The sequence below is a fragment of the Syngnathus floridae genome, chromosome 8, assembly GCF_059516105.1.
Source record: "Syngnathus floridae isolate MCC-2025c chromosome 8, RoL_Sflo_1.0, whole genome shotgun sequence".
Lineage (NCBI taxonomy): Eukaryota > Metazoa > Chordata > Actinopteri > Syngnathiformes > Syngnathidae > Syngnathus > Syngnathus floridae.
In genome coordinates, this window is record NC_142420.1 from 8,997,772 (window position 1) to 9,019,456 (window position 21,685).

General features: G+C 39.1%; 1 protein-coding gene across 1 annotated transcript in view; it reads right to left on the minus strand.

The window, feature by feature from the left end:
• The window catches only part of LOC148394405 (ephrin type-A receptor 6-like), a 66,737-nt gene that overhangs the window by 20,688 nt on the left and 24,364 nt on the right, over nucleotides 1-21,685 (minus strand). The window contains exons 4-5 of the mRNA XM_088382276.1: nucleotides 11,983-12,138; nucleotides 9,498-9,833 (exon numbers count right to left, since the gene is read on the minus strand). Coding sequence (XP_088238402.1) covers nucleotides 9,498-9,833; nucleotides 11,983-12,138 — 492 coding nt within the window. The remainder of the gene's footprint in view (nucleotides 1-9,497; nucleotides 9,834-11,982; nucleotides 12,139-21,685) is intronic.

Genomic DNA, 21,685 nt, shown 5'->3' on the forward strand with positions numbered 1-21,685 from the left:
TTTTTTTTTTTTTTTTACAATATTATATATATTGTAGCTTTCATTCTCTATCCAAAGGCACTTGATCAAAGTGTTTGTGTGACAAAAAATGATTTGGGGTGGAAAAAGAGGGGGAAAGATGACATCCAAGCGAAGGTTTGGTGTCTAAAATGAATTATATATCAGGATCTATATATAGGTTATATATATCTGTGCATTGAAGCAGGTAGCTTGGAAGTAGGAAAACAAACGGAGTGCATCTCACAAGTTTTGCCCATTTCCACAGTACATTTGCAAGGTCAGTGATCACAATGTTCGATGGCTCACAATGTGTTGTAGCGCCTTCTTTCATAAGAACCAATTAGCCACCAGCACACTTTACAGTTGGCAGCAATTCAGCGCCTCACACAATAACTTCAACAATGTCATATCAACAGTGTGCTGTACATACAAAAGTGCAGATTTTCAGATTATATACCTTATAACCTTAAACTGAAATCGTATTCCATGGTCTGTCAATTCTTTTTTTGAAAATGCACAATTTACCCCATGCACAAAATCCATGTACCTTTTTGTGGATAAATAATACCGTGACTTTGTTTTATTTCGGTCAAAAGATGCAGTAGAATGCTGATGTCCACCTTCATGAAAGTGCATTGCATTGTGGGATTTGTATGCAGTCAACGTCCCCGGTGCTTTTATGGCTGGCTGAAACATTTCCTCTTAAATCATGAACACTTTGTGGATCATTAGCTCCGCTAAGGTCGAGGACATGTTTTTACCGTGTAGTTTATTAGATTATTAGCCTGGGTCCTGGAACCAATATCTTTCATACTGCCTCTTGCATTATTGAATCCTAATTTCTGAATGCAGTATTGCGAGGTCTTTGGGTGTCGCGTTATGCCTCACACAGAGCGTTTCATCAGGGTCCTTATTATGTGTCCTATTTACTGTGTCCTTGTCTAACATCTGTTAAGTTGTTCAAGGACAAACAACTTCCTAAGCATGTGTGCCTTTCTGGTTGAATGTGAAAATTAACTAAACCGCTTTTTGGAAGTATTCCAACAGTGATTGGAAGCTACATAATTTCAAGCCATCATGGTTTTGGGCCTGGAATAAATTCAACAAAAAATTACAGATGTTACAGAGTTATATCATTAAATGTTACAATGCATCCAGAGGCGGTTTTACAGGGTGGCAAGGGGTGGCAGCTGCCTTGCCACTCAAGTTGTCTTTCATTTTTAAGTAGTACAGTTGATAACAAAAGGATCGGATTTACAATATTTCTATGAGGGATGGGCATGAGCATTATTCTACTCAACAGGCATGGAAACAAGAGTTCACAACATTTAGAGAGGATTTTCCCATCTCATTGATTATATTAATGAAAATAATTATTAAAAACAGCAACAATAAATGTCAATTTCTAAAGAAAAATAGTTTGCTTTCAGTTAAATTGCCAATATCAACAGCATATTCCCAAGACTACTTCCTCATTCAGTCCAAATAAAAACCAACAATGCAATGTTAATTATATTGCTATTAACTTTATGGCTATTGCAATGTGAGTTGCATTAGCAAAGTATTTCCACCGGCACAAGCTGCTCCATTATCTCATGAAGTAGCCACAGTGTCTAGTAAAAGGAACTTAGCCACTTATTAGCTGTAATATGTGTCTAAAGTCATTAAAAATACATGGGAAATGATAAAAAATTAAGTAATACACAATTTACTGCTTCTGAAAAGCAGCCAATAATGTTTGGATAAATATTTCAGAAAGTCTTGTGCTGTAGCTCGCGATGAGAGAATCGGCAGAGGTTGACTGTCAAACTCAAGGACACATTGACTGTGAAACCGTCTGCTAACAAGACGGTGTAGTCTGTCGGGATTTACTGCCCACAAAGCATGAGGCGTGTGTTTGTGTGACTTATGTGTGTCATCCATCTGTTGCACAAGCACACACCGCCGAATGGATGGCCATTTAATGTCTAAAACACACATGCAAGAACAAAGTAATGCGTTTTCTCCGTGACAATGTATTCAGATACGCGACCACCGGCCAGTTCTAATGCTTTAATCCTGTGAGGATAAATAATGTATAAGTTGTCTAAATGGAAATAAATACACACAAGTGAAAACTGTGTGCACCTCCACAAAAGTCTAAGAGTCATTTGACAACAGTTCCTCCACAAACCAAGGGCTCCAAACGGTAAACAAATGTTTTAATGACCATTTCTTTCCCTACAAGCAAGAACATAGCAGCTTTTATCTTTTAGCTCCAAACGCCCTGATTATGCCGAGAGAGTGTTAAAAAACAAAAGGCCAAAGTAGCACAAAATAAAGTAATATTATTCACAGTTAGATTCTTGCCTTTCAAATTGTGCATTAAAAGCCTCAGATTCTAACAGTGTGAGCAAATTCCGTAAAGCACACTTTATTGAGCTAATTTTGTCTTTTCACACCTCCTATGTGTAAGGTACAGATGTGTGAACCGGAACTTTCTGATCTCGTATAAGAACCCGAAGCGAAGTTTAACAACGTATAACCCGCCGTGCCAGACGCTTGCGCCGGGGTCACCACATGTCTAATTATTTGCATTCAACGGCATCAGCTGTGTGGAAACTTTGTGGATACAGCAATGTCCCGCTTCTGCGAGTTCTGTCTGAAAGGCAAAGGTGATTAAATGCGTTTCTTCCGTTACACCGCTGATGTGCCCATTTGCCAGGAAGGCAGCGGGAAATAGGATTAGTAAGTCTCTTGTACCGGTTCTAATACATTACATTATTGTTTGCCATTTTTTTTATTGGACTTAATGTCATTACTGTCGGGTGAAAAACACTTATGTCCAAATTTTGGTCAATTTAGCATTTTTCTTTCACAAATTGATACAATTGACCTTTCTCCACATTGTTTATCATCTTAAAACGCTTTTTGATATATCTCGTGCAGAGAATAGTTTGAAAATAAATCTACAGTATTCACTCCTGGACGCTTCAATTGTTTGAGAAGAATTATACAACCATCATTTTTGTGATCTATGGAAAAAAAACTGTTAAATGACACATTGTGGTGTATTTTATTTTTTTTTACACTTCTTATCTTAGCTTACACAGTATGTAAGTTTCTAGTGCCCTTCAGCACAAGCCTACATTACAACTGCTGACTGGACCAGTTCACAATGGCAATGACATCAGTTATGGCGGCACAACTTCTGTTCTAAAGGTCATGTGGCCATATGCGAGAAGTGTTGCTGTCATCACTACGTGAGTGCCACTCGCTCGGAAAATACACTTCAGGAACTGTTGGTTTTATCTAAGCGACTGGAAAGAACATAAAACCCATTTTATCATTTTATATTTATCATTTTAACAAATGCCCTGCATGTTCTACCATTGATGCATTATTGCCCAGTAGCCTGATGCTTTGGGTTGTAAAATAGATGGACGGTGACAGGGAATTCCATTTTATGCCTTTCATTATTTGGGCACTTTATATAAACCACTTGTGAAGCAATTCTTGAAATGGTGTAATAGTGTAGTAAGTTTCAGGTTAAATAGTGACATTGGGGCTTTATGATGTCGGTTTGTGTACTCGATGCGCTGAATGATGGATGTATATGGTGTCGGATTGCCAAGCTTTTACTTTCTTGCAGCTTCGTGCAGTAGAGTGCCGTCCTGCGGTGTTTTTATAGCTGCTATATATCAACTGACTTTCAATGCTAATCACCAATGATGCCGCTATGCCAAAAACGATTTAGGTTATTATTCAACGGTCCATGTTTGTTTGCTGCATATATTAGGGGTGCACGGAAATTTCTATCATCGAAAAAGTGCAATTTGGGTTTTGGTGCAAAAAGAAGAATATGACAAAACAAAATTATCATCATTACTTTTCCATCACGGGGATTTCATTACTTGCTCTAACTGTAAACATCCCTCATTTTTCAAAATACCGGAATTTTTGCACAGACTTGATGAGTCTAATTTTCTTTTTTCCTCCCTCACTACCTGTGTGGTATTGTAGCCCTTCCTCCACTTTCTCGCTCACATTTTTGCTTTCGCTTTCATGTGTTTGTGTTCAGCTTCAAAGGTGGCTGCCATGATTGCAGGTGCACAGAGATGTACAGTGCAGCAGGGGGACAGCACTCTAGAGATAAAGCGAGAAAGGGCTCCCGCCCAAGACCAAGGTCACATTGAGGGTGAGCACCTTCAAAGAATCATAGATCTTTATTTCATTTATTGATTTTTTTTTTTTTTACACCAAAGCGAGGGTCCATCTTTGGTTCTCTGACAGCTTGCAAGTGTGTGGTGAGCGTCATTGGTTGTCATGACAGTCCCAAGCTAAGGTGCGGACATATTAGAGCGGGACCCAGCACCAGTGCAAGCTAAGAAAAAAAAAATCACTTTCCGCTAAAAACATTCGTCGCTTGTTGCCTAGCGGGGACTTTCCCAAATGAGTCATCTTGCAAGTACATGAGGTTTTTTTAGCCTTTGCTGGCGTCACTGAATTTGCAGGTTGCTGACAAAGTGACACATGCAGATTTCAATTAGGCCTAAAAGAACATAAGTGTTTAATCCCTCCATCCATTTTCTAGACATTTCATTTTGTTTAAGATCACAAAGAGCTGGAGCTGACAAGATTACACCAAAAACACGACAATATATCTGAGATAAGCCATTCAACCTTTAGCCCTTAAGTCATTGCCACATGTCGCGGTAAAATATATCAGGAGTATATACTTAGACTACTTAAATGACTCAAACTGGCTTCATCATAAATGTATGTGGGAGAAAATGAAGGATTGGACAGAGAAAGAAGGAATACGAGATAAGGCAAATTACCAGGATAAATACTCTGATAAATCACTACGGAGGTAGAAAACTGTCGAACACATTCATCCTGCCCAATTGTTCGTCCCTCTATCTGGTTTAACAGAAGGCAAACGGGGTGTGTGTTTGTGTGAGCGAGAAAGCGCGAGAAAGCGCATGTATTTTGTGCGTGTGCGTAGGAGAGACGTGACAATGATGACTTAGGCCTGATAAGTTGTGTCCACACCAACATAACGGGGAGACGTGACATTCATGGCTCGACACTAAATATTCCCTGTTTATTTCCATATGCTGCATGGTGATTGGAACTTCCTGGGGGGTGGACTTCCTCACTTGTGATTCCAAGGGCGTGTATTCCTTACAGAGGAGCTGATAAATCAACTTCTAATAAGCTAGCTACCATGGAGGTTATATTTATGGCCCACCCACTCCCCAAGGCTAGCGCTTCGGGTCCAGCTCTTGTCTCTCGCGCTTGTGAGAGTTGAACTGGAATACATCGACACAGATGTAGAATATGTATTGGGAATTGTATTGATCATTGTTAATGGATATGGAGTAGCACTCCACAGTTACACGATCAGCCAACGTGTGTTAATCTTGAAACGTTAAAGGTATGCTACGATTCTGAATTTGGTAGAGGAAATTGCTTGCAATCACCACTGACTGGTATAATTTGTAGTTCCTGGTAGGAATTTCTAGTTTTTCCTGCGTAAATTCGGGTTAAGCCCTGCTGTGGAAAAGACTTGACTCCTCCATAATGTCACACCATATATGGCAGACATCTCCTTCCCATCGACCGATGGTGGAGACACGAGCCCGATAAGATTTGAGTGTTTCAGATTTAGGCGGAAAACTAAACTGATGTACCACTGGGTGAACGTGTAGCTAAAGGGAAGTGGAGCTCGGCACTTCAGCATAGTGGTGATCGCTATCGATTCATTCAAAGACTGTCGCCACACCGCGACCAGTTCATCAAGCCCCGCGGTCTTTCAGCTCATCTAATTTGTACGGCTCTTGTTGTTATTAGTGTTTCGGCAGCACGGCGCTTTGCTCTCAAGGCCATGGACAAACCGCTTTATGATTCCGCGCCTAATAAACATCATTGAGATTTTCCCTGGCTTGTAATTAAGTGTGAGGATAATTTGTCATAGTTAGTTAGAGCATGTTGCAATGCCGGGAGAGGTGCTGCCGTATGGTGGCTGAAAAGGCCGGCGGTTTCATGCAATCAAATCGTTCATAACTTTGGCTGCAAATTGATCCTGGCGCCTGCTGGGCTACAAGGCAAAAGGCCATCACAGGTCAACAAAGACAAGACGTAATCTTTAATAGAGTTTGACTTTAACAATCAAGTAAAAGTTGACACTAATATTTTTGGAGTTCTAATTACCGATTCAATTTGCATACAAGACAACAGCTTAAAAAATATATAAAATCTAAAAGGGGAAATTAGGATCACTTGTCATTGTTAGCAACTATATTTTTTAAATTATCTTTCCAGCACTGCATGGCCGCCATTTGGGATCTTAGTAAATCAGACATTCAAGAGTTTGTCTAAGGTTAATGAATGACACTCCAAAAAGCAGCTCCTCCCATCTGCATTTCATATGCACTTTATCCACCAACTTTTTCTTTCCTTGCATCTACAAAAGACTGTCTGATTGGAGTCTCAAGTTGCCGTTCAGATATGACACAGCATCCGAGAGCCTGACCCGTCTCTGATTGCTTTCGTTGACATACACAATTACCAAGCTGCTTCCTGTGATGAAAGACTCTCATGTTTCTAGGACATCTCTCTCTGCTTCCGCTGCTTCTTTCAAAATTCACCCACCTGGCCACTTTCCTTCGTTCAGTTAGCTTTACGAGCTATGCAATACACCCCTCCACCTCCAAAAGACTGCTTTGCCTTAACCCTCTGTTCAACTTTCAACAAAGATTATTACATTGACTGTTGGAAATAGTTCTAAGATTATGATGGTCAAATGTTCATTTAGCTTTATTTTTCTGTACGTTATCTATAAATTCATTTATTATTAATGGAATAGACCACAATTTAGATTTTATTTTGAATCCCAAAGATAGGAAATGTGGACATAGACTGTACAATTTTTAAGCCTTGATCTCCAGTAATTGACTCGCATTATATGAGAAGCATCTGCTGCACTTCAATGCCTCACTCTTTGTCAGGTAATTTACTCCCTATTCATCCTGCCATCCTTTTTTTTTTGTCTTCAATTCACATCCCCAAGCAATCATCTTTCCATTCTCCCACTTCTCATTTTATATTCCCTTTCACCTTCTTCTTTTTCTATTTTTTCATTTGTCTCTGTCGGGCTTCTCTCTGCTTACATTCTTATCATCGCTTTTTTTCTTTTTCTTTTTTTAAAGCCTCTCCTATTTGGAGGATCTACTTTTCGTCAGCATATCTGTGTATGACCAACCGACTAATTGTAGTCATGTGGCAGAATAGTTTGTCATGCATTGAAATATATTATCCTCTAAGTACTTGGATGATTTGGATGGATGATCTATTTTTTTTTTACCTTTCTCTGCCAGTTTTTGCGTATAAAGTACGCATGCCATTGAGATTGATGTTTGTGCATATATAGTTATATTAATCACTGAATACAGAAAAGGTTATACGTGACAGGAAATGATCACAGGCCATATCGTTCCTGATGTATGTGGAGAGTACTAAAGAATGTCGTGTGTATTTGCGAAGAAACCATTTGCAGCCATAACAAATCTTATATGGTAACCTCACTGGCATTGAGCATTTACCAAAAGCTCCATCTGCATTTTAATAGCTAAAACTAATTCATCTTTGGCTGCAGTGCATTATTACAGGATTGTTGCTAACCCTCCCAACATGCAGGAATTCACATGCTGGCCTCTTTTCTGCTGATGGCAACTCTATGCTAATGGTGTTTTCTGTTCACCTTTTCACCCTAAAGTGTCCATAGGTGCGAGTGTAAGAAAGTGTTTTAAGCTGTATAGTTACCAGACATGCAAAAAATTAGATACATATTCCAGTAAATGCATACTGCTAAAAACAACTATGCTGTAAAAATAAAAAACAGTCCCATGGCACAGCCTGGAAGGAGCCTCAACCACATTTGGGATCAGGCCCCTTTTCTGTCTTTCCAAAAGCTATTCAATCAAGTCAAAATCAAAACAAAGATGTCCATAAAAATTACACACACAAAAACTTATCGACCTGACTCCAGCTCCCTAAAGCACTTTAAAAAGCTGTAGCTGAGTATATTAGCCGAGTGTATATTAGCACAGTCCTGTCGTCGGGGGACTTGCTGTGTGTCTATGCATTGAACTCGGGGAATCTTAATGAAATAAAAAGGCTAGGTGTGACATTGTGTTTACCTGCAAAGACTGCCGGAGCTGTCCCTGGACACTTTGAGAATAACGCATTTAATGTGTTGTGGCTGTATGAGAAAATGTGTTTTCCCCCAAACTCCCTTAACAACAGAGGAGCAGAGGGTGGGATGGAGCCAGAGAACAAAGACGCCAGAAAAATGTACACTGGAGAACACCACGAGGCGGGAGAACACAAAAAAACTGTGTTTGCAAATTACAAATTAAAAGCCTGTACATTCTCCATGCCATACCATGTCCCATGGGAAACACGGTCCTTGCAACATAAAATCTCTTATTAAGAGAATTCAGGTAGGGAGAAAACCCTCATTAATTTCTTGCCATTATTTACAGCACTGAGTTGGAAAAAAATAAATTGTCCTGCTCAACAAATTGGATTGCCATTTTGAATCAACTATAATAAAACTTGTGTTCGCGTGGAACTGCAATCAACATCAGAAATAATTATGCCATTAAAAATGAACAAAATTAAATATTGAAGAGTACATCCAGACATAGTTGCCAACTTTTTGCATGAATAATATCACCGGCTTTTCTCTTATGACTTCACAGATCCGATTGAATGATGCAATTGATCAATCGACAAATTATGACATCACTAATCTAAAATTTTCCATAAAAAAAGCACAATATCTGCCAATCAAATTCAGCCCAATAGATTGGTGTACAATGAAGCATTTTGGCAACCACAGCAAAAGAAAAAATCCTACCTTAAACACATCAAGACAAAACACTCAATGTCTCTTTTGTCCATATAAAATAAAGACTGGATCAAATGTTGCAAGATTATTCAACCCAACAAACCACAACAGGTGAATGGGACAGAAAATAAAGTCGGACATTCACCTGCAGAGAAACGAGCCAACCAATCAAACGGCCTTGAAGTGGCAATATCCCCATTAAAAGCTAATGAGGTGTTTCCCTGGATCAAGGTCTGAGCAATCCATCAAATGCCCAAGCAAGATTTATGTTGGAGTTTTCCTTAAAACTAACAAATAGTGTGGACCAAAAAAAACGGGCCTCCTGGTTTGAGACAAACGCTTATCTGTAGACAAAGCCACGAGTCAGCCCAATTATTGATTGGCCATCAAGCAATGGACTCATTTGTTTCTATTGTTAAAGACATGGAACTTGCTTGCAATATCAGAAGAAACTATCAAAGGTACATAAAAATTGCATTAGTGAAAACTAATTAAGTTACCATCTCATTAAGAGCTTGTTAAAATAAGGTCTGACTGAAGTTATAAAAGTTATAGAGCACAATAATAGTGGGGGAAAAAAGTTTTTAAATGATTCACTCACCGCCTTGATCGGTGCTGACGGTAATGATGGCGACCTGTCGTGGAAATGAGCTCATGTCTGAAACGCCGTTGAGTGACTCAATCTCAAAGGTGTAATTAGCGTGCGCTGAGAAGTCCACGACGGTGACAGAGGCGGTCGTCAGGCCTAACGGTTGGGGTAGGAAACGCAGCTCCTCCTCACAAAGCTGGCACTGGCCCGGCTCTAGACCGCAGCGTTTGCATTGGACGTTATAGGTCAGGTCTCGGCGACCCCCGGTGTCACTGGGGGGTGACCACTCGAGCATCAGACATGTGTCATTGAGATTGAAAAGTAAGTTACGAGGAGGGGATGGAGGACCTGTTGAAAGACGCAAAGAGAACAGATAACTTAGGACTGGCTCATCTACACAAAGGAAGAATTTCTTGAGTCTTTTTTCAAAGTTGAATGAGTCCGAATCGTATACACCTTGTCCAAAATAAAGCTCCACTTCTCACTGTTATTCATCATAGTGAATTCACTGTAGATTCTGTGACTTGACTAGAAAAAAAACTTGAATGTCATACTGTCAGTGGAACACACCTGAAAAAAGAAGAGGACCTAGACTTGACCCTTGAGGCACAGTGCAACAGTGCAGCTCAGCCCAATTATAAACAAGTCTTCCCCAAAACACAATGTTAAAAGGTTAACAAGTTGTTTTACTGCAGGACTCCATTTATTACAGCCTTTCGCCCTCTCTTTCATTTATGGTATTTTTATGCTCCCTGGATGCGTCAGAGTAAGCATTGTGCTGTAGCAGGCAGTCAGCCGTCAACAGGCTGGAGTTAAAAGGCCTGCGAGATTTGAAAATTCCTTTTCTGCCAAGCTCACTGTCTGCCAAGACAATGCAATGCTTCCCTGTCCCTCGGCAACCCTCCATCCTGCTCTACCTTTGCTGGAAATCTCAGCAGACAGCAATGCTCCTCCTCCGCTTCTGTCAGCGTATGTCCATTCTTTCCCCTCGCTTTATCTGGCCCGGCCTTTATCGGCCATCATCGCACCTCCTCTATTCTCTCCGTCGAGCAGAATCCACCCACCTTGCCCTCCTGTGGATCAACCCCACTGCCATCAATCAGCCTCTATTCTCCTCTAGAGGGAGATTGGGATCAGTATCCTCCTCCTTTTCTTCCTTCAATGTCTACTCCGCCCATGTTTCCTCCACCTTTATCTCTTCTCTTGTGAGATCCTTGCTTTCTTCCTTCCTTTATACAGCATTTCTTTTTCATGTGTTCATCGGTCTTATTTCGAAGAATAATAATAACGGCAAAGAACTGTAAACCGTCACCCCCGATGACACGAGAGGTCTTCTGGCTGATCCATCTTTAATGTGGACTACTAACACAGATGATTCAGTTTTGGACAATCACATAATTCTTTCCTTATCCAGCATGTACAATATACTATAGCCTGGAGATGAGATTTATTTTATAGTTGCAATATTAATATACAAGCCATGAATTTCCGCTCATTTCCTCTCCAAGCATCGCACCTTTCAGATTAAACTCCCAGAATCCTTTTTCAGAATGCACAGTACAAATAGCACGCTCCCCATCCTTACAAAGATTACAGTGATGCTCCGTAAATCTAAATGACAGCTAAATGGCGTTTTAATTAAAGGGGAATAAGTCAAATTAAACTTTGATTTAATGCAAATATTACTTTGTAATTACTGTCCGTGAATCAGCGGTAAAGATGAAGCAGATGATCCACGAGCTATTCATTTGATTATCTATTGTACACTTTGACTCTGAACAGATACATATTAAATACCGCGAGGATCCTCCAGAGTCAGGTAATAACAAGTTTTGGGATTGCACGTCAATCACAGTAATATTGCACACACAGACAGTAGATGTTGGGAAAGCTACTTGGGAAATGTGGTGAGCTAAGCTTTTGGGCAAACACGGATATGTCCTGTATGTCTGTTTGGTAAGATCTCATAATAAGTAGTAATATTGCCTCCAGCTGTTCTTCAGCCTATTCTGTATTCTTCTACATCAGGGGTGTCAAACTCATTTTTGTCGCGGGCCGCATTGTAGTCATAGTTTCCCTCGGAGAGCCGTTATGACTGTCAACGTCTTCTATATAATATATATAAACAGTTTAAAAAGATGAATGGTAATAAAAAATTGCTAGCAATATCTCTATAAAAAAAGTGAAGACAGTTTGTAATTTTAGTAATGAGACAAAATTTGTCTTCGCGGGCCACATAAAATGGTGTTGCCGGCCATATCTGGCCCCCTGGCCTTGAGTTTGACACAAATGTTCTACATACACACTGCATTTGAGGATTAGAAATACCGGTAGCTTGTGTGGACACGACCACACATTCACTAAATTAACTTCCCAACTCAAAATCTATTTGATTTTGGAAACGGCGACGAAATGACAACACTTACGATACTGACGAATGTCGTTCAACTACTTATGTTGACACTTTGCAAGTATTAGGATGTTACAGCATACTTACGCGTGCAAGCCATAGTTGGGGGATCTTTTCCAGCCCTGAAGTACCCCACTTCACATCGGCAGACTGCGGCACCTTCTCCGTAGCTGAAACTATTAAGTGGGCACTTTGAACACTTGATGTTTCCAGCAAAAGCCTTGTAGAAGCCTGGTTGGCATGCTGAGTGGGACAAAAACAAACAAAAAAATACAAGGTGGTCAGTGAAATCTGACAAAAATCCAAATCAACTTGCTCAATCCAACAAGCTGGCAAATCACAACTTGAGATGAACATTCACTTAAGTTATTTTCAACATTGTCTTTTGAAGGGCAGTTAATTACTGTAACAAAAACGCACACACATGATTGTACCACAATGATTAGTGTCATGGCGTACGGCATGCCAAGGTTGCTGACATCATTAACCTCTTACACCACTGTGTACTTGAGTCACAATCTGTCCGTCAAGCCCGACCTCCTCCATCCTTTTGACTCTGTCAGCCTAATGGGACACCTCGTGTCGACCTTTTCTTTTAAACCCTTGTAACAACATTCTGCCTCAATTTGTCTGGTCAGAGTCAGACTCTACTCCAGGGCCAAAGTGGTGCTACGCTAGGGCGGACAATGCATCAAGTAAGAACTCACACAAACATGCTTTCATGAATACGTACACCCACATACCATCCTGCAATTGCACACAAAACTCAGATTGCAAAATAAGAAATGCATACCTTGAAAACGAAGAAAAAAAAAAAAAGGCTCCAAGGATGATAAAATAATTGCAGCACAGTAATAATGGTACAATGCTCGACTGGGGTCTATCAAGGATCGAAAGGGTCAACGGTTCAAATCCCAGTTCTGACTCTCGGCTGTCAAAGTGTCCTTGGGGAAAACATTGAGCCTTAAATTGCTGCCAGGTTGTCATTGTCAATGACAACCTGCTCTCAAGAGCCTTACCTGGTTGAATGAAAAATAAATAAATAACAATAACACTAAGAGACAGGCCCTGCATTTAACTGTGTGAAAGGAGACTTACTATCACATACAAAAACTTAGTCTGTGCCATCAATATTGAGAGACCATGCAACAAACTAAAAAATATCTCATGATTTTTGTTTTATGAAATATTACTTTTCATTTCTCTCGAGACTTCAATATAACTTTTGTTTGCTCATGGCAAACCATAATGCTTTAAGAATAATGGTTTTTTTTATCACTTGTGTATTGTCATAAAATCTGAAATTCTAATTACCGTAGTCACTCTTGACACGTCTTGGTGCCCATAAAAACAAATTTGAGAGCAAAGGCACACCTCAGTTGTTTTTTTTCAGTGCCTGCAGCAGGGTTGGAGTAGCACGGCGCAAAGAAAGGTTTGAGTTCATTTTCTCCTTGCTGTTTTAAAATGTATAACATTGCCATCTCTTGTTGTTGTCATTCAGAAATCACTCCGTCGCTCTCTCAAATTGCATGCGCCAAGATCGTCTCCTGCCTGAATTGAAAATTTGTCATCCCCAAAAAATAAAAAAAATAATCAAACCATAAACACTTTTCAATATGAATGCGCCAGCCACACAGGTCCAAACATAGATTGTCTTACCTGTGTGGGAACAGATCGGACCGTCAGTTTACAAAACGAGGCTCTTGACAGATGAATGAAATAACTTTTAAATTTTAGAGGGCAGCTTCACACATCTTGGAAGTGGGCACAGTTGAGCTGGGTTCAAGAAAATGGATTTCTGACTCACTGGACTTTGGGGCCATAGTCAACCGTTGGCCCTCGGCTCAAGGTTAATGGGATCTGGAAGTCATCCAGAACATCCTCACAGCACTAAGTCGTGGACCGTAAGAGTTGCGAGTTATTCCATTTGGTGTCGGGTAGAAACACAGGAGCATGAGTAAGGCCATCACTTAATTACTTATTTGGAAATTGTACCCAAATTAATGGCAAATATTTGACATGGAAGGAATTGTTTAAACCCATAAAAGCATTTATACATTTGGAATCCAGGACCGTTTATTTATTTACCACCCAGTTCAGTGAAAAAAACAATCCTCATTATTCTTTTTTTGACATGCACGTAGGTGGTATTGATTTTCTTGGCAGAAACAAGAAGCAGCATTCTTCCCACGTTGTGAAACTGATGATTTTATTGTTTCTAGAAAAGTCACATTTTTATACATTTGAACAAAATCACTTCCAACCAAGTCTTGTATGATGCCTGGTAAATTGCATGCATAATATGCAGCTTTGCCGTTAGCATGAACAGTCTTTGCAGCCGATGGGTGGTGAATTCTTCTCCCGGGTGGTCGGTGAAGGAGAACAATTCCAAGAGGAGCACAATTCTGCAGCATTTACTTGCAGAACCACATCAACAAATGTTGCAGAATAGTTCAGCTCTTGAAATCAAAAGCAGTGTGGTGACGAGGCGATGCAAATGATGATATAACGCAACTCAAAAGTATACAAAACTAATATGAAATGTCATTTTCATTTGTTCATTTTGACTTCAGGCAATAATTAGGCACACCAGATACAGTACCCCACCGGTATCTAGCAATCGGGCTATTCTGATTTTGCAAAACACGATTCTATTTAAACAAGAGCAAATCCCCTTTAATTATCTCTAAGCTAGAGCAAAATGATTTTTGGTTGAATCTGTTTTGGTATGCTTCCAGGGGCTTTTGCGGTATCAAGCCTATAAACCCACAAGATGATGAAATATCTCTCATATTCTAAAGAATCTCTTGAGGAGTGGCACTCCAACCAACCCTTTAATAGTTTTTCATGCAATCAGGACCGATGCCCTCATCACTCCAATGACTGGGCCTCCCTGCTACTCCCCCCCTCCCCTCCCCATCTTCATTAACCGATGAGAGTGCAAGCTCTGATTTGCACTTGAGGATTACTTTGCCTCCCAACACATCTCAACTGAGGTGTTGGGAATGGTGTTATTCAATTTGTGGAAAAAAAAAAAGTTGGCCAACTTCAACTCTGTATGAATATTAATGTCATTTGTTAGCTGTAATAATACAGCTTAAAAAGTGACATTCAGAATTGTCTTTTCATCCCACATAAGGTGATCATGTGAATGAAAAACGTATTTGTGCATCACATCAAAGATTTGTGCTTGTTTTTGGTTGCTGCCTTCATACCTCACCGTTTTCCCCGGCTCGTTCATTCAAGTGTCTATCATGACTTACTCTGCAAAGTGCCTGGTGATCACAAGGCAAGTAAATGAGTATTGAACCAGTGTCTTGGTTTGTTGGGATGGATGAGGACGGGTAAAGGACACAAACAGCAGCCACAAGCCGAAAGCACAATCTGGTCGATATTCAATTGGACAGTGACACAATTTGGGATAATTTTGGATCTTTGCACACCCACGATGGCTTTGAAAGTAAAACAAAAGGACGTAATTAAAATATAGTTCATCAAATCGGTTCAGAAAATTTATTCTACCGCACAAAAATTAGGATTATCGTAATCATAGTTTCCCTCGGAGGGCTGTTATGATTTTTAACGTCTTCTATATACGGTATAGGCTACAAAACAAACTAATGAATAACGTTTTTTTTTTTCTTCTTTTTAAAGTGAAGACAATTTGTAATTTTAGTAATCATACAAAGTCCATGCAGAATGTGTCTTCGCGGGCCACATAACATGATGTGGCGGGCCGTATCTGGCCCCCAGGCCTCGGGTTTGACACATATGGTCTAAAGTATCATGTTCAGATGTGACAGGGCAATGTGTTTAAAACACAAACAAAAAGAAGATACCAACAATATGAATTATTTGTGGTACAGCATGTCAACTGCATTAACATTAATTAACAACTTATTATAGCATTAATAAATGAAGCAATTTAATACAACAATGTCAACTGCTCAATAAGCTACCTTTACGTCACACTTAAACATTTTGACTAAAAATAATAGAAATGTCATGCAGCACTCATTATATTAAAGTTTGCTGATTTAACGTCTGGCATGTTGGTTTAGTTTCACACTTGCTTTTAGTGCGAAAACAATTGCGTCATAAACCATAAGACAGTGTGTGTTCGTATCCAACAGCGCAATAGTCACACGGCTCATCCACACCATTGGACAAATTAACACATCCTCTTCCTGAGAACTTCTACTCCACTGTTAATGATTTCAACAACAGTTTGACATACCGGAAGGCCATAGTTATGTAAACTTGATTCATACTGCTAATTTTCACCGGTTTAATAAGGCTACAATCTTGTTGTATGGTGGTTTGTTGAATTTAATCGCGCTTGGCTAAGGTATAATGGTTGCAGGCTCATTATTGGAAAGGTAAGCGAGGCAATAAGCTATTTTAATTCTGCTTATTTAAAAAAAGAAACAGTGTTCACAAGGATAATCACAGCTAATTATCTCTGCCATTGACTTCTCTGAGAGTGTAAGCGACTCTATAAAAAATTCAAGTAGTCACATATAGAGCTCTAGCCACCAGAATATAACAGTTTAATCCACGTGTAATCTCACTAAATAAATTAATAACTTAATACTACAAAGTGAGATATTACAAGTAAATTTTACAGCCAATTTTAGTATTTTTTTATGCATCCAAATAACCCTTTGCTAAATCAACACACCCACAAGCACATTCGCAAACGTGTGCTTATCTGCAGAAGAGTCAACACCGCCTGACGATCGCTTTGGGATGGATCGTAAGAAGGAGTTTTTACAACACTGTCTGGGTGTTTGAAAGCACTGACCTGTGGCTCAAATGTATGACTAAAAGCCCAAAATGAAAAATGCTATAAATCTACTGCTAATTGTTGGAGGTGGATGATACAACCAATGCGCCATTGTGATCAAGGGAATCCCAGAATAAGAATCAAAGTAAGAAACTAATTCACACAAATCTCTACTCCTGGTCCTGAAGATGTGAATAATATTTTATGAAAAAAACCTTGAATATAATCCCATAAGTATATTTTATATAACTGAGCCGATTTGTCTTATGTAACAAAATTAGAGCTAGTCAACTATACAATGGCTTCAACTCAGTTGGGATATTTGGAATCTGAAAAAACATTTGGACAGTGAAACAAAGAACTCTGACGCCATTTTTTTCATGATTCAAAACTTAAAACTCCATAACACATTCAATCATTAGATGCACGACCTCGAAGAAACTCTACCAGCCGCCATTGGAAACGGCATCACTATAACTATAACAACACGTGTACAAAATAACATTATAGAAGCATAACAACAGTCAAATGTAATAATTGTGCTGGGGAACACCTCCAATTCCCTAACAAATCACTGCAGCAAAATCCAGAAACGCCATAGTGTTATTGGACCCAGATGCTGAACCAAACCAAATGAAATATCATCCAGAGCCGAGCTCCCAATGTCATACGCTAACAATGACATTGACTACATCTTCTCATTTATCTTCGGACTTATTGGATTCTATTAGAGGTAGGCCGACTCATTCGCTTGATCTAAATATAAAATTTAATGTGGCTCCTCTCTCATTTAACGTCACGTAAGCGTACACCTTTACACACAGATGAGTAGTCGGTATATTATTTTCCCCTCTGCTTCTTGTCTGATCTATAGAGTTTAATAGTGTTTAATAAGGCTGACATTACATTGGTATAATCCTACTCTGTCATGCACCGACACACAACCAATTCCATTTCCATCGGCTCAGCTGTTTTCTCCGCGCTCTAAAAGCTTATTTCAATGAACAAAACGAAGCTTCAAATATCAATTATGAATGAGTTGATGGATATTTCGTTTCCTTGAATCTTTTGGTCGTTGTTCAATATGCTTTTTTTTTTTTTTATTACTAAAAAGCAATAGAAACCCTACACAGAGGAAAACAATCAGGTGCTGGCTGTTGAATTGGGTTTGAAATATATCTTATGTGACACCAGACCTGGAACTTTCATTTTTTGGTCTAGTATTTGCTGTTTAGAGGTACTTTAATCTGAGAGAGGGCACTGTAATGTGTCAAATGAAAAAATAACAGGGTCATGAAAACAATCCTCAAACATTCTTTGTTGGTCTGGAGGTACAAAAGCAAGCACACTGTACTGTGTCTGTATGTGGAGTAAAAACAAACGGGAGAGGGAAGAATGTATGTCCAGGTTAAGACTTTTTTTTTTTTTTAAACAATATTGTAAGTCAAATTTTTTATGCTTTTTGTGTAGTTTATTATGCAGCAAAACTTCTTGCTAGAGGGAGGTTTCTGTTTTTTGCTAGAGTTGAGCTTCCTGCAGTTATTAGAGGATTTATTATGTTTAGGCTGACATTATGCTTTAATTATTAAATAATTAATGACCACCTTCACACTGTTATTTTCTGCAAAACTCTCATACCTTACCAAATGAGCGTGTGATCATTAATGCAATTCAGAGATTAACAATTTATGTGTGGAGAGAACGCTTTGGTTTAGGACACCTTTTGAGTGTGGCTTTATCCTGGAGTGTCCGTTGCTGACTGCAAGGGAGACTAATTTACGATGATGTCATCCCTCTTAGCGCTCTGGCCTCCTACTAAAAGGTGCCTTATTGCAAGGTGTGGCTTATTTTAGACGGACCTCTGTGGTACATATTGTTAAAAATGGGAAACACTGCCTAGCGCCGGATCCAAATTTATGGGATTGCGGAGAAAACTGGAGTATCAAGAGAAAACCAACACAAGCACAGGGAGAACATGCAATAAATATGAGCAGACTGAGCTAACCACTTTGAAAATTGACATTTAACCGTAATTGCACTTGTAAACATATCATTGTTGGAAAATCTGCTGCAGTCGTCTGCTCCGCTATTGCTTGATTGTTTGTTATGATTTGCGGATTTTTATGTGAACCTGTTGACCGCCGCACTTTTCTCATATCAAGTAAGGTGTGTCGAAATCAATGCAATATTGTGCTTTTGTGGGTTACTCTCAATAATCTTTTGGGCTTCGTCGACAAGCAGCTGTAGCTTTTACAAATCACACTGTTGTCTCCGATTTGTGTAATTAGTTTAGTGTTATTGCGTTCACGTGGAACGGAGGGTGTAAAACGTGTTATTGCTTTTTAACTGAACACGGTGGGGAGACAAATGTGTGCAACAAGATCAATAAATCATATCTGAATACATCAGCGTTCCTCCAACTGGAAAATGAACTAGTGGCTAGTCCTCTGGTTATAATTGAGATTAAGATTGTATTAATATGTGCAGAATCATTTCCATTGTATAACATGTGATGACGTGTTGTAGTTAATGCATAATTGTATGGATTAAATAAAGTGCTAAGTCGCTTGGTACGCAACTGTAAGTACTTGCATTAGTGATATTGTGCATGCTTAAAAAGACACCACCTCAGCATTCACCCCCCCCAATTCCAACTGCCTTCTTTTCTAATTGTTCATTCATCGGTCCTCATCTTCCAGGATAGTTGATCCACTTGAAAAGCCTCCTGCAGTTCTTTAATCACATTGCCCACCAGCATTCAAATTAAAGCCGTCACTGCCACTGCTGGATACAAATGGTCAGGGCAATGTGTCTTTTATGCACGTCGACATCAGATAACATGTTGGGACCTACTTGTGTAATTATTTTGACAACGTTAGCACCCGTACGTGAAACTTTTCCAAAACTAGAAGGCTTTTCTTTTATAAGCAACCATAACTTCAGGGGGGTGGGAGGTTTTATTTGAGTTGAGCGCATTTGTCATATTGCTGCTATGATGTTGTTCAAAGCCTGCATAATACAATGCCGGAATTCCCGAGGGGCTAGAGCTCGCACAGACACTACATCAACAAAAATATATTGAAATCAGTTTAACTTGTTCAATGTGCTACTCTCAAATAATTTCACCGAGCCAAAAGCTCCCTCAAGCCAGCCTGTCTCTCCTTTATATAAACGAGAAAAAAAAGCATATATATTCTGATCTCGAACAAGAGTTCTTCTGTATATCACAGCATCATTAATGATGTTGCTCCGCCTCTAAATAAAATGCAAATAAAGCCCAGTAAAGGGATTTAATTAAGTACATATCTTTGTGTTTCCGTTGCAATTAAACCCCAGCGGAGTCTTCCAGCAGTTCAAACATATTAAAAAAATGCCTGATGTGAGTGGATGATGTTAAAAGCCGTTAGCTTAACCACATGCACATGCATTTAAATGAAGTGCAGCAGAAAGCTTATGTGCTCTTTCAAGTTTTTTTTTCTCAAGTGTTTTTGGTATTACACTTAAATCAAGGAGAATATGTGAATACTTAACTGCTAAATTGAATGAAAGACATTTAATGAAATTTATTCTTAAATGTAATACATATAACTGAAAATATCTAATTATATTATGGCAGTGTTAAATCTGTAATGAATGTTAAAATAAAAATAGATCTCAGTAAAGTGAGAGAAAAATGTCTAATGCCACAGCCTGCAAGTAGGATTAAGCTGCCAATAAAATAAAATAAAAAAATAGTAATAACTGCCTCCACATCATTTGGTAAAGCTTTGGCAATCTGGCACTGAAATGCTGAACTCAAAAGCTGTTAGCAGGTCCTAAAAGCTGTACAATAAATTACAGCTAAAGAGTTAGGTCATAAACCTTTAACATTCTTGTGTTCACAGTTCTCAAAGTTCTGTGGAAAGAAAAAAAAAAGTTGAAGCAGTTTAATATTCCGTCACTTGTGCGGAAGCAATCCATTTGAGCCTCTCCTTTGGAGAGATTGCTGGAGAGGTGTGTTGGAAGCCCACATAATGCCTGTGATTATAACAGGAAATGATCTGGCTCTATAGGCAACCTTGAGCATCTGTCACAAACTCTATATTTATTTTCAACGAAAGCCATTTGCAAAAAGCAATCCCAATAGGAGCTGTGCTATCAAGTCTCATTTTCACTGAGGCAATTAGTGAGCTAGCTGCAATACTGTGTGGTGAAAAGAAGAAATATCAGCTAATATGATAAATGCACAGAAAGATGAGTTTCCTTCTTATTGTAATCCATGGATGCTACTGAGCAGCATTTTCCAAATATTGCACCCTCGTTCAAAACTTCTTGACAGAGCTGTCAAATTTTTCCACCTCTGCAACTGAGAAAAACAATATAAAGAGCAAAAAGAATCACTTTAGCAGTTAATTGCATGGCCAGATGGATCTAACAAATTCATTCTCTTGAGCATCCAGTGACACTGACAGCACTATCAGACAGACCCATCGGAACACTGTGTGCGTTTTTGTGAGCGTGCGCACACTTGTGTTGGCTGTTGAATCTTCAACTTGGCATATTCTGAATACTCAGACATCAATATGATTGCTTAGAAATGAGATAAGAGATGGTTTCATTTTTGCAATGCACAATCCAGTTACTACCGGTTTCGTTCGTGTTGATATTGTGTTGAAGTTAGTCTCAAATATGTAATGGCACTAAAACACTGATGGGCTGAGGTAAAATGTCAAGAGGCTTGCTGTTACTCTACCACATGGGCTTATTTCAAAATAAAAGTATCAAAGGCTATTACATGGGCATCACTGTTTAAGTTGGTGAAGTCTTAATTTTTTTAAGTTAGCGTTTGCACCAAATAAATTGTCACCAAATTTCATTTACATTTTGGTAAGCTTTTATATTTTCTAAGTTAGCTTTTGCACCAAATACATTTTTACGAAATTTGATTTACAAGTTGGTAAGCTTTTATTTTTATAAGTTATTTTTTGCACCAAATACATTGTCTCCAAATTTAATTTGAAAATA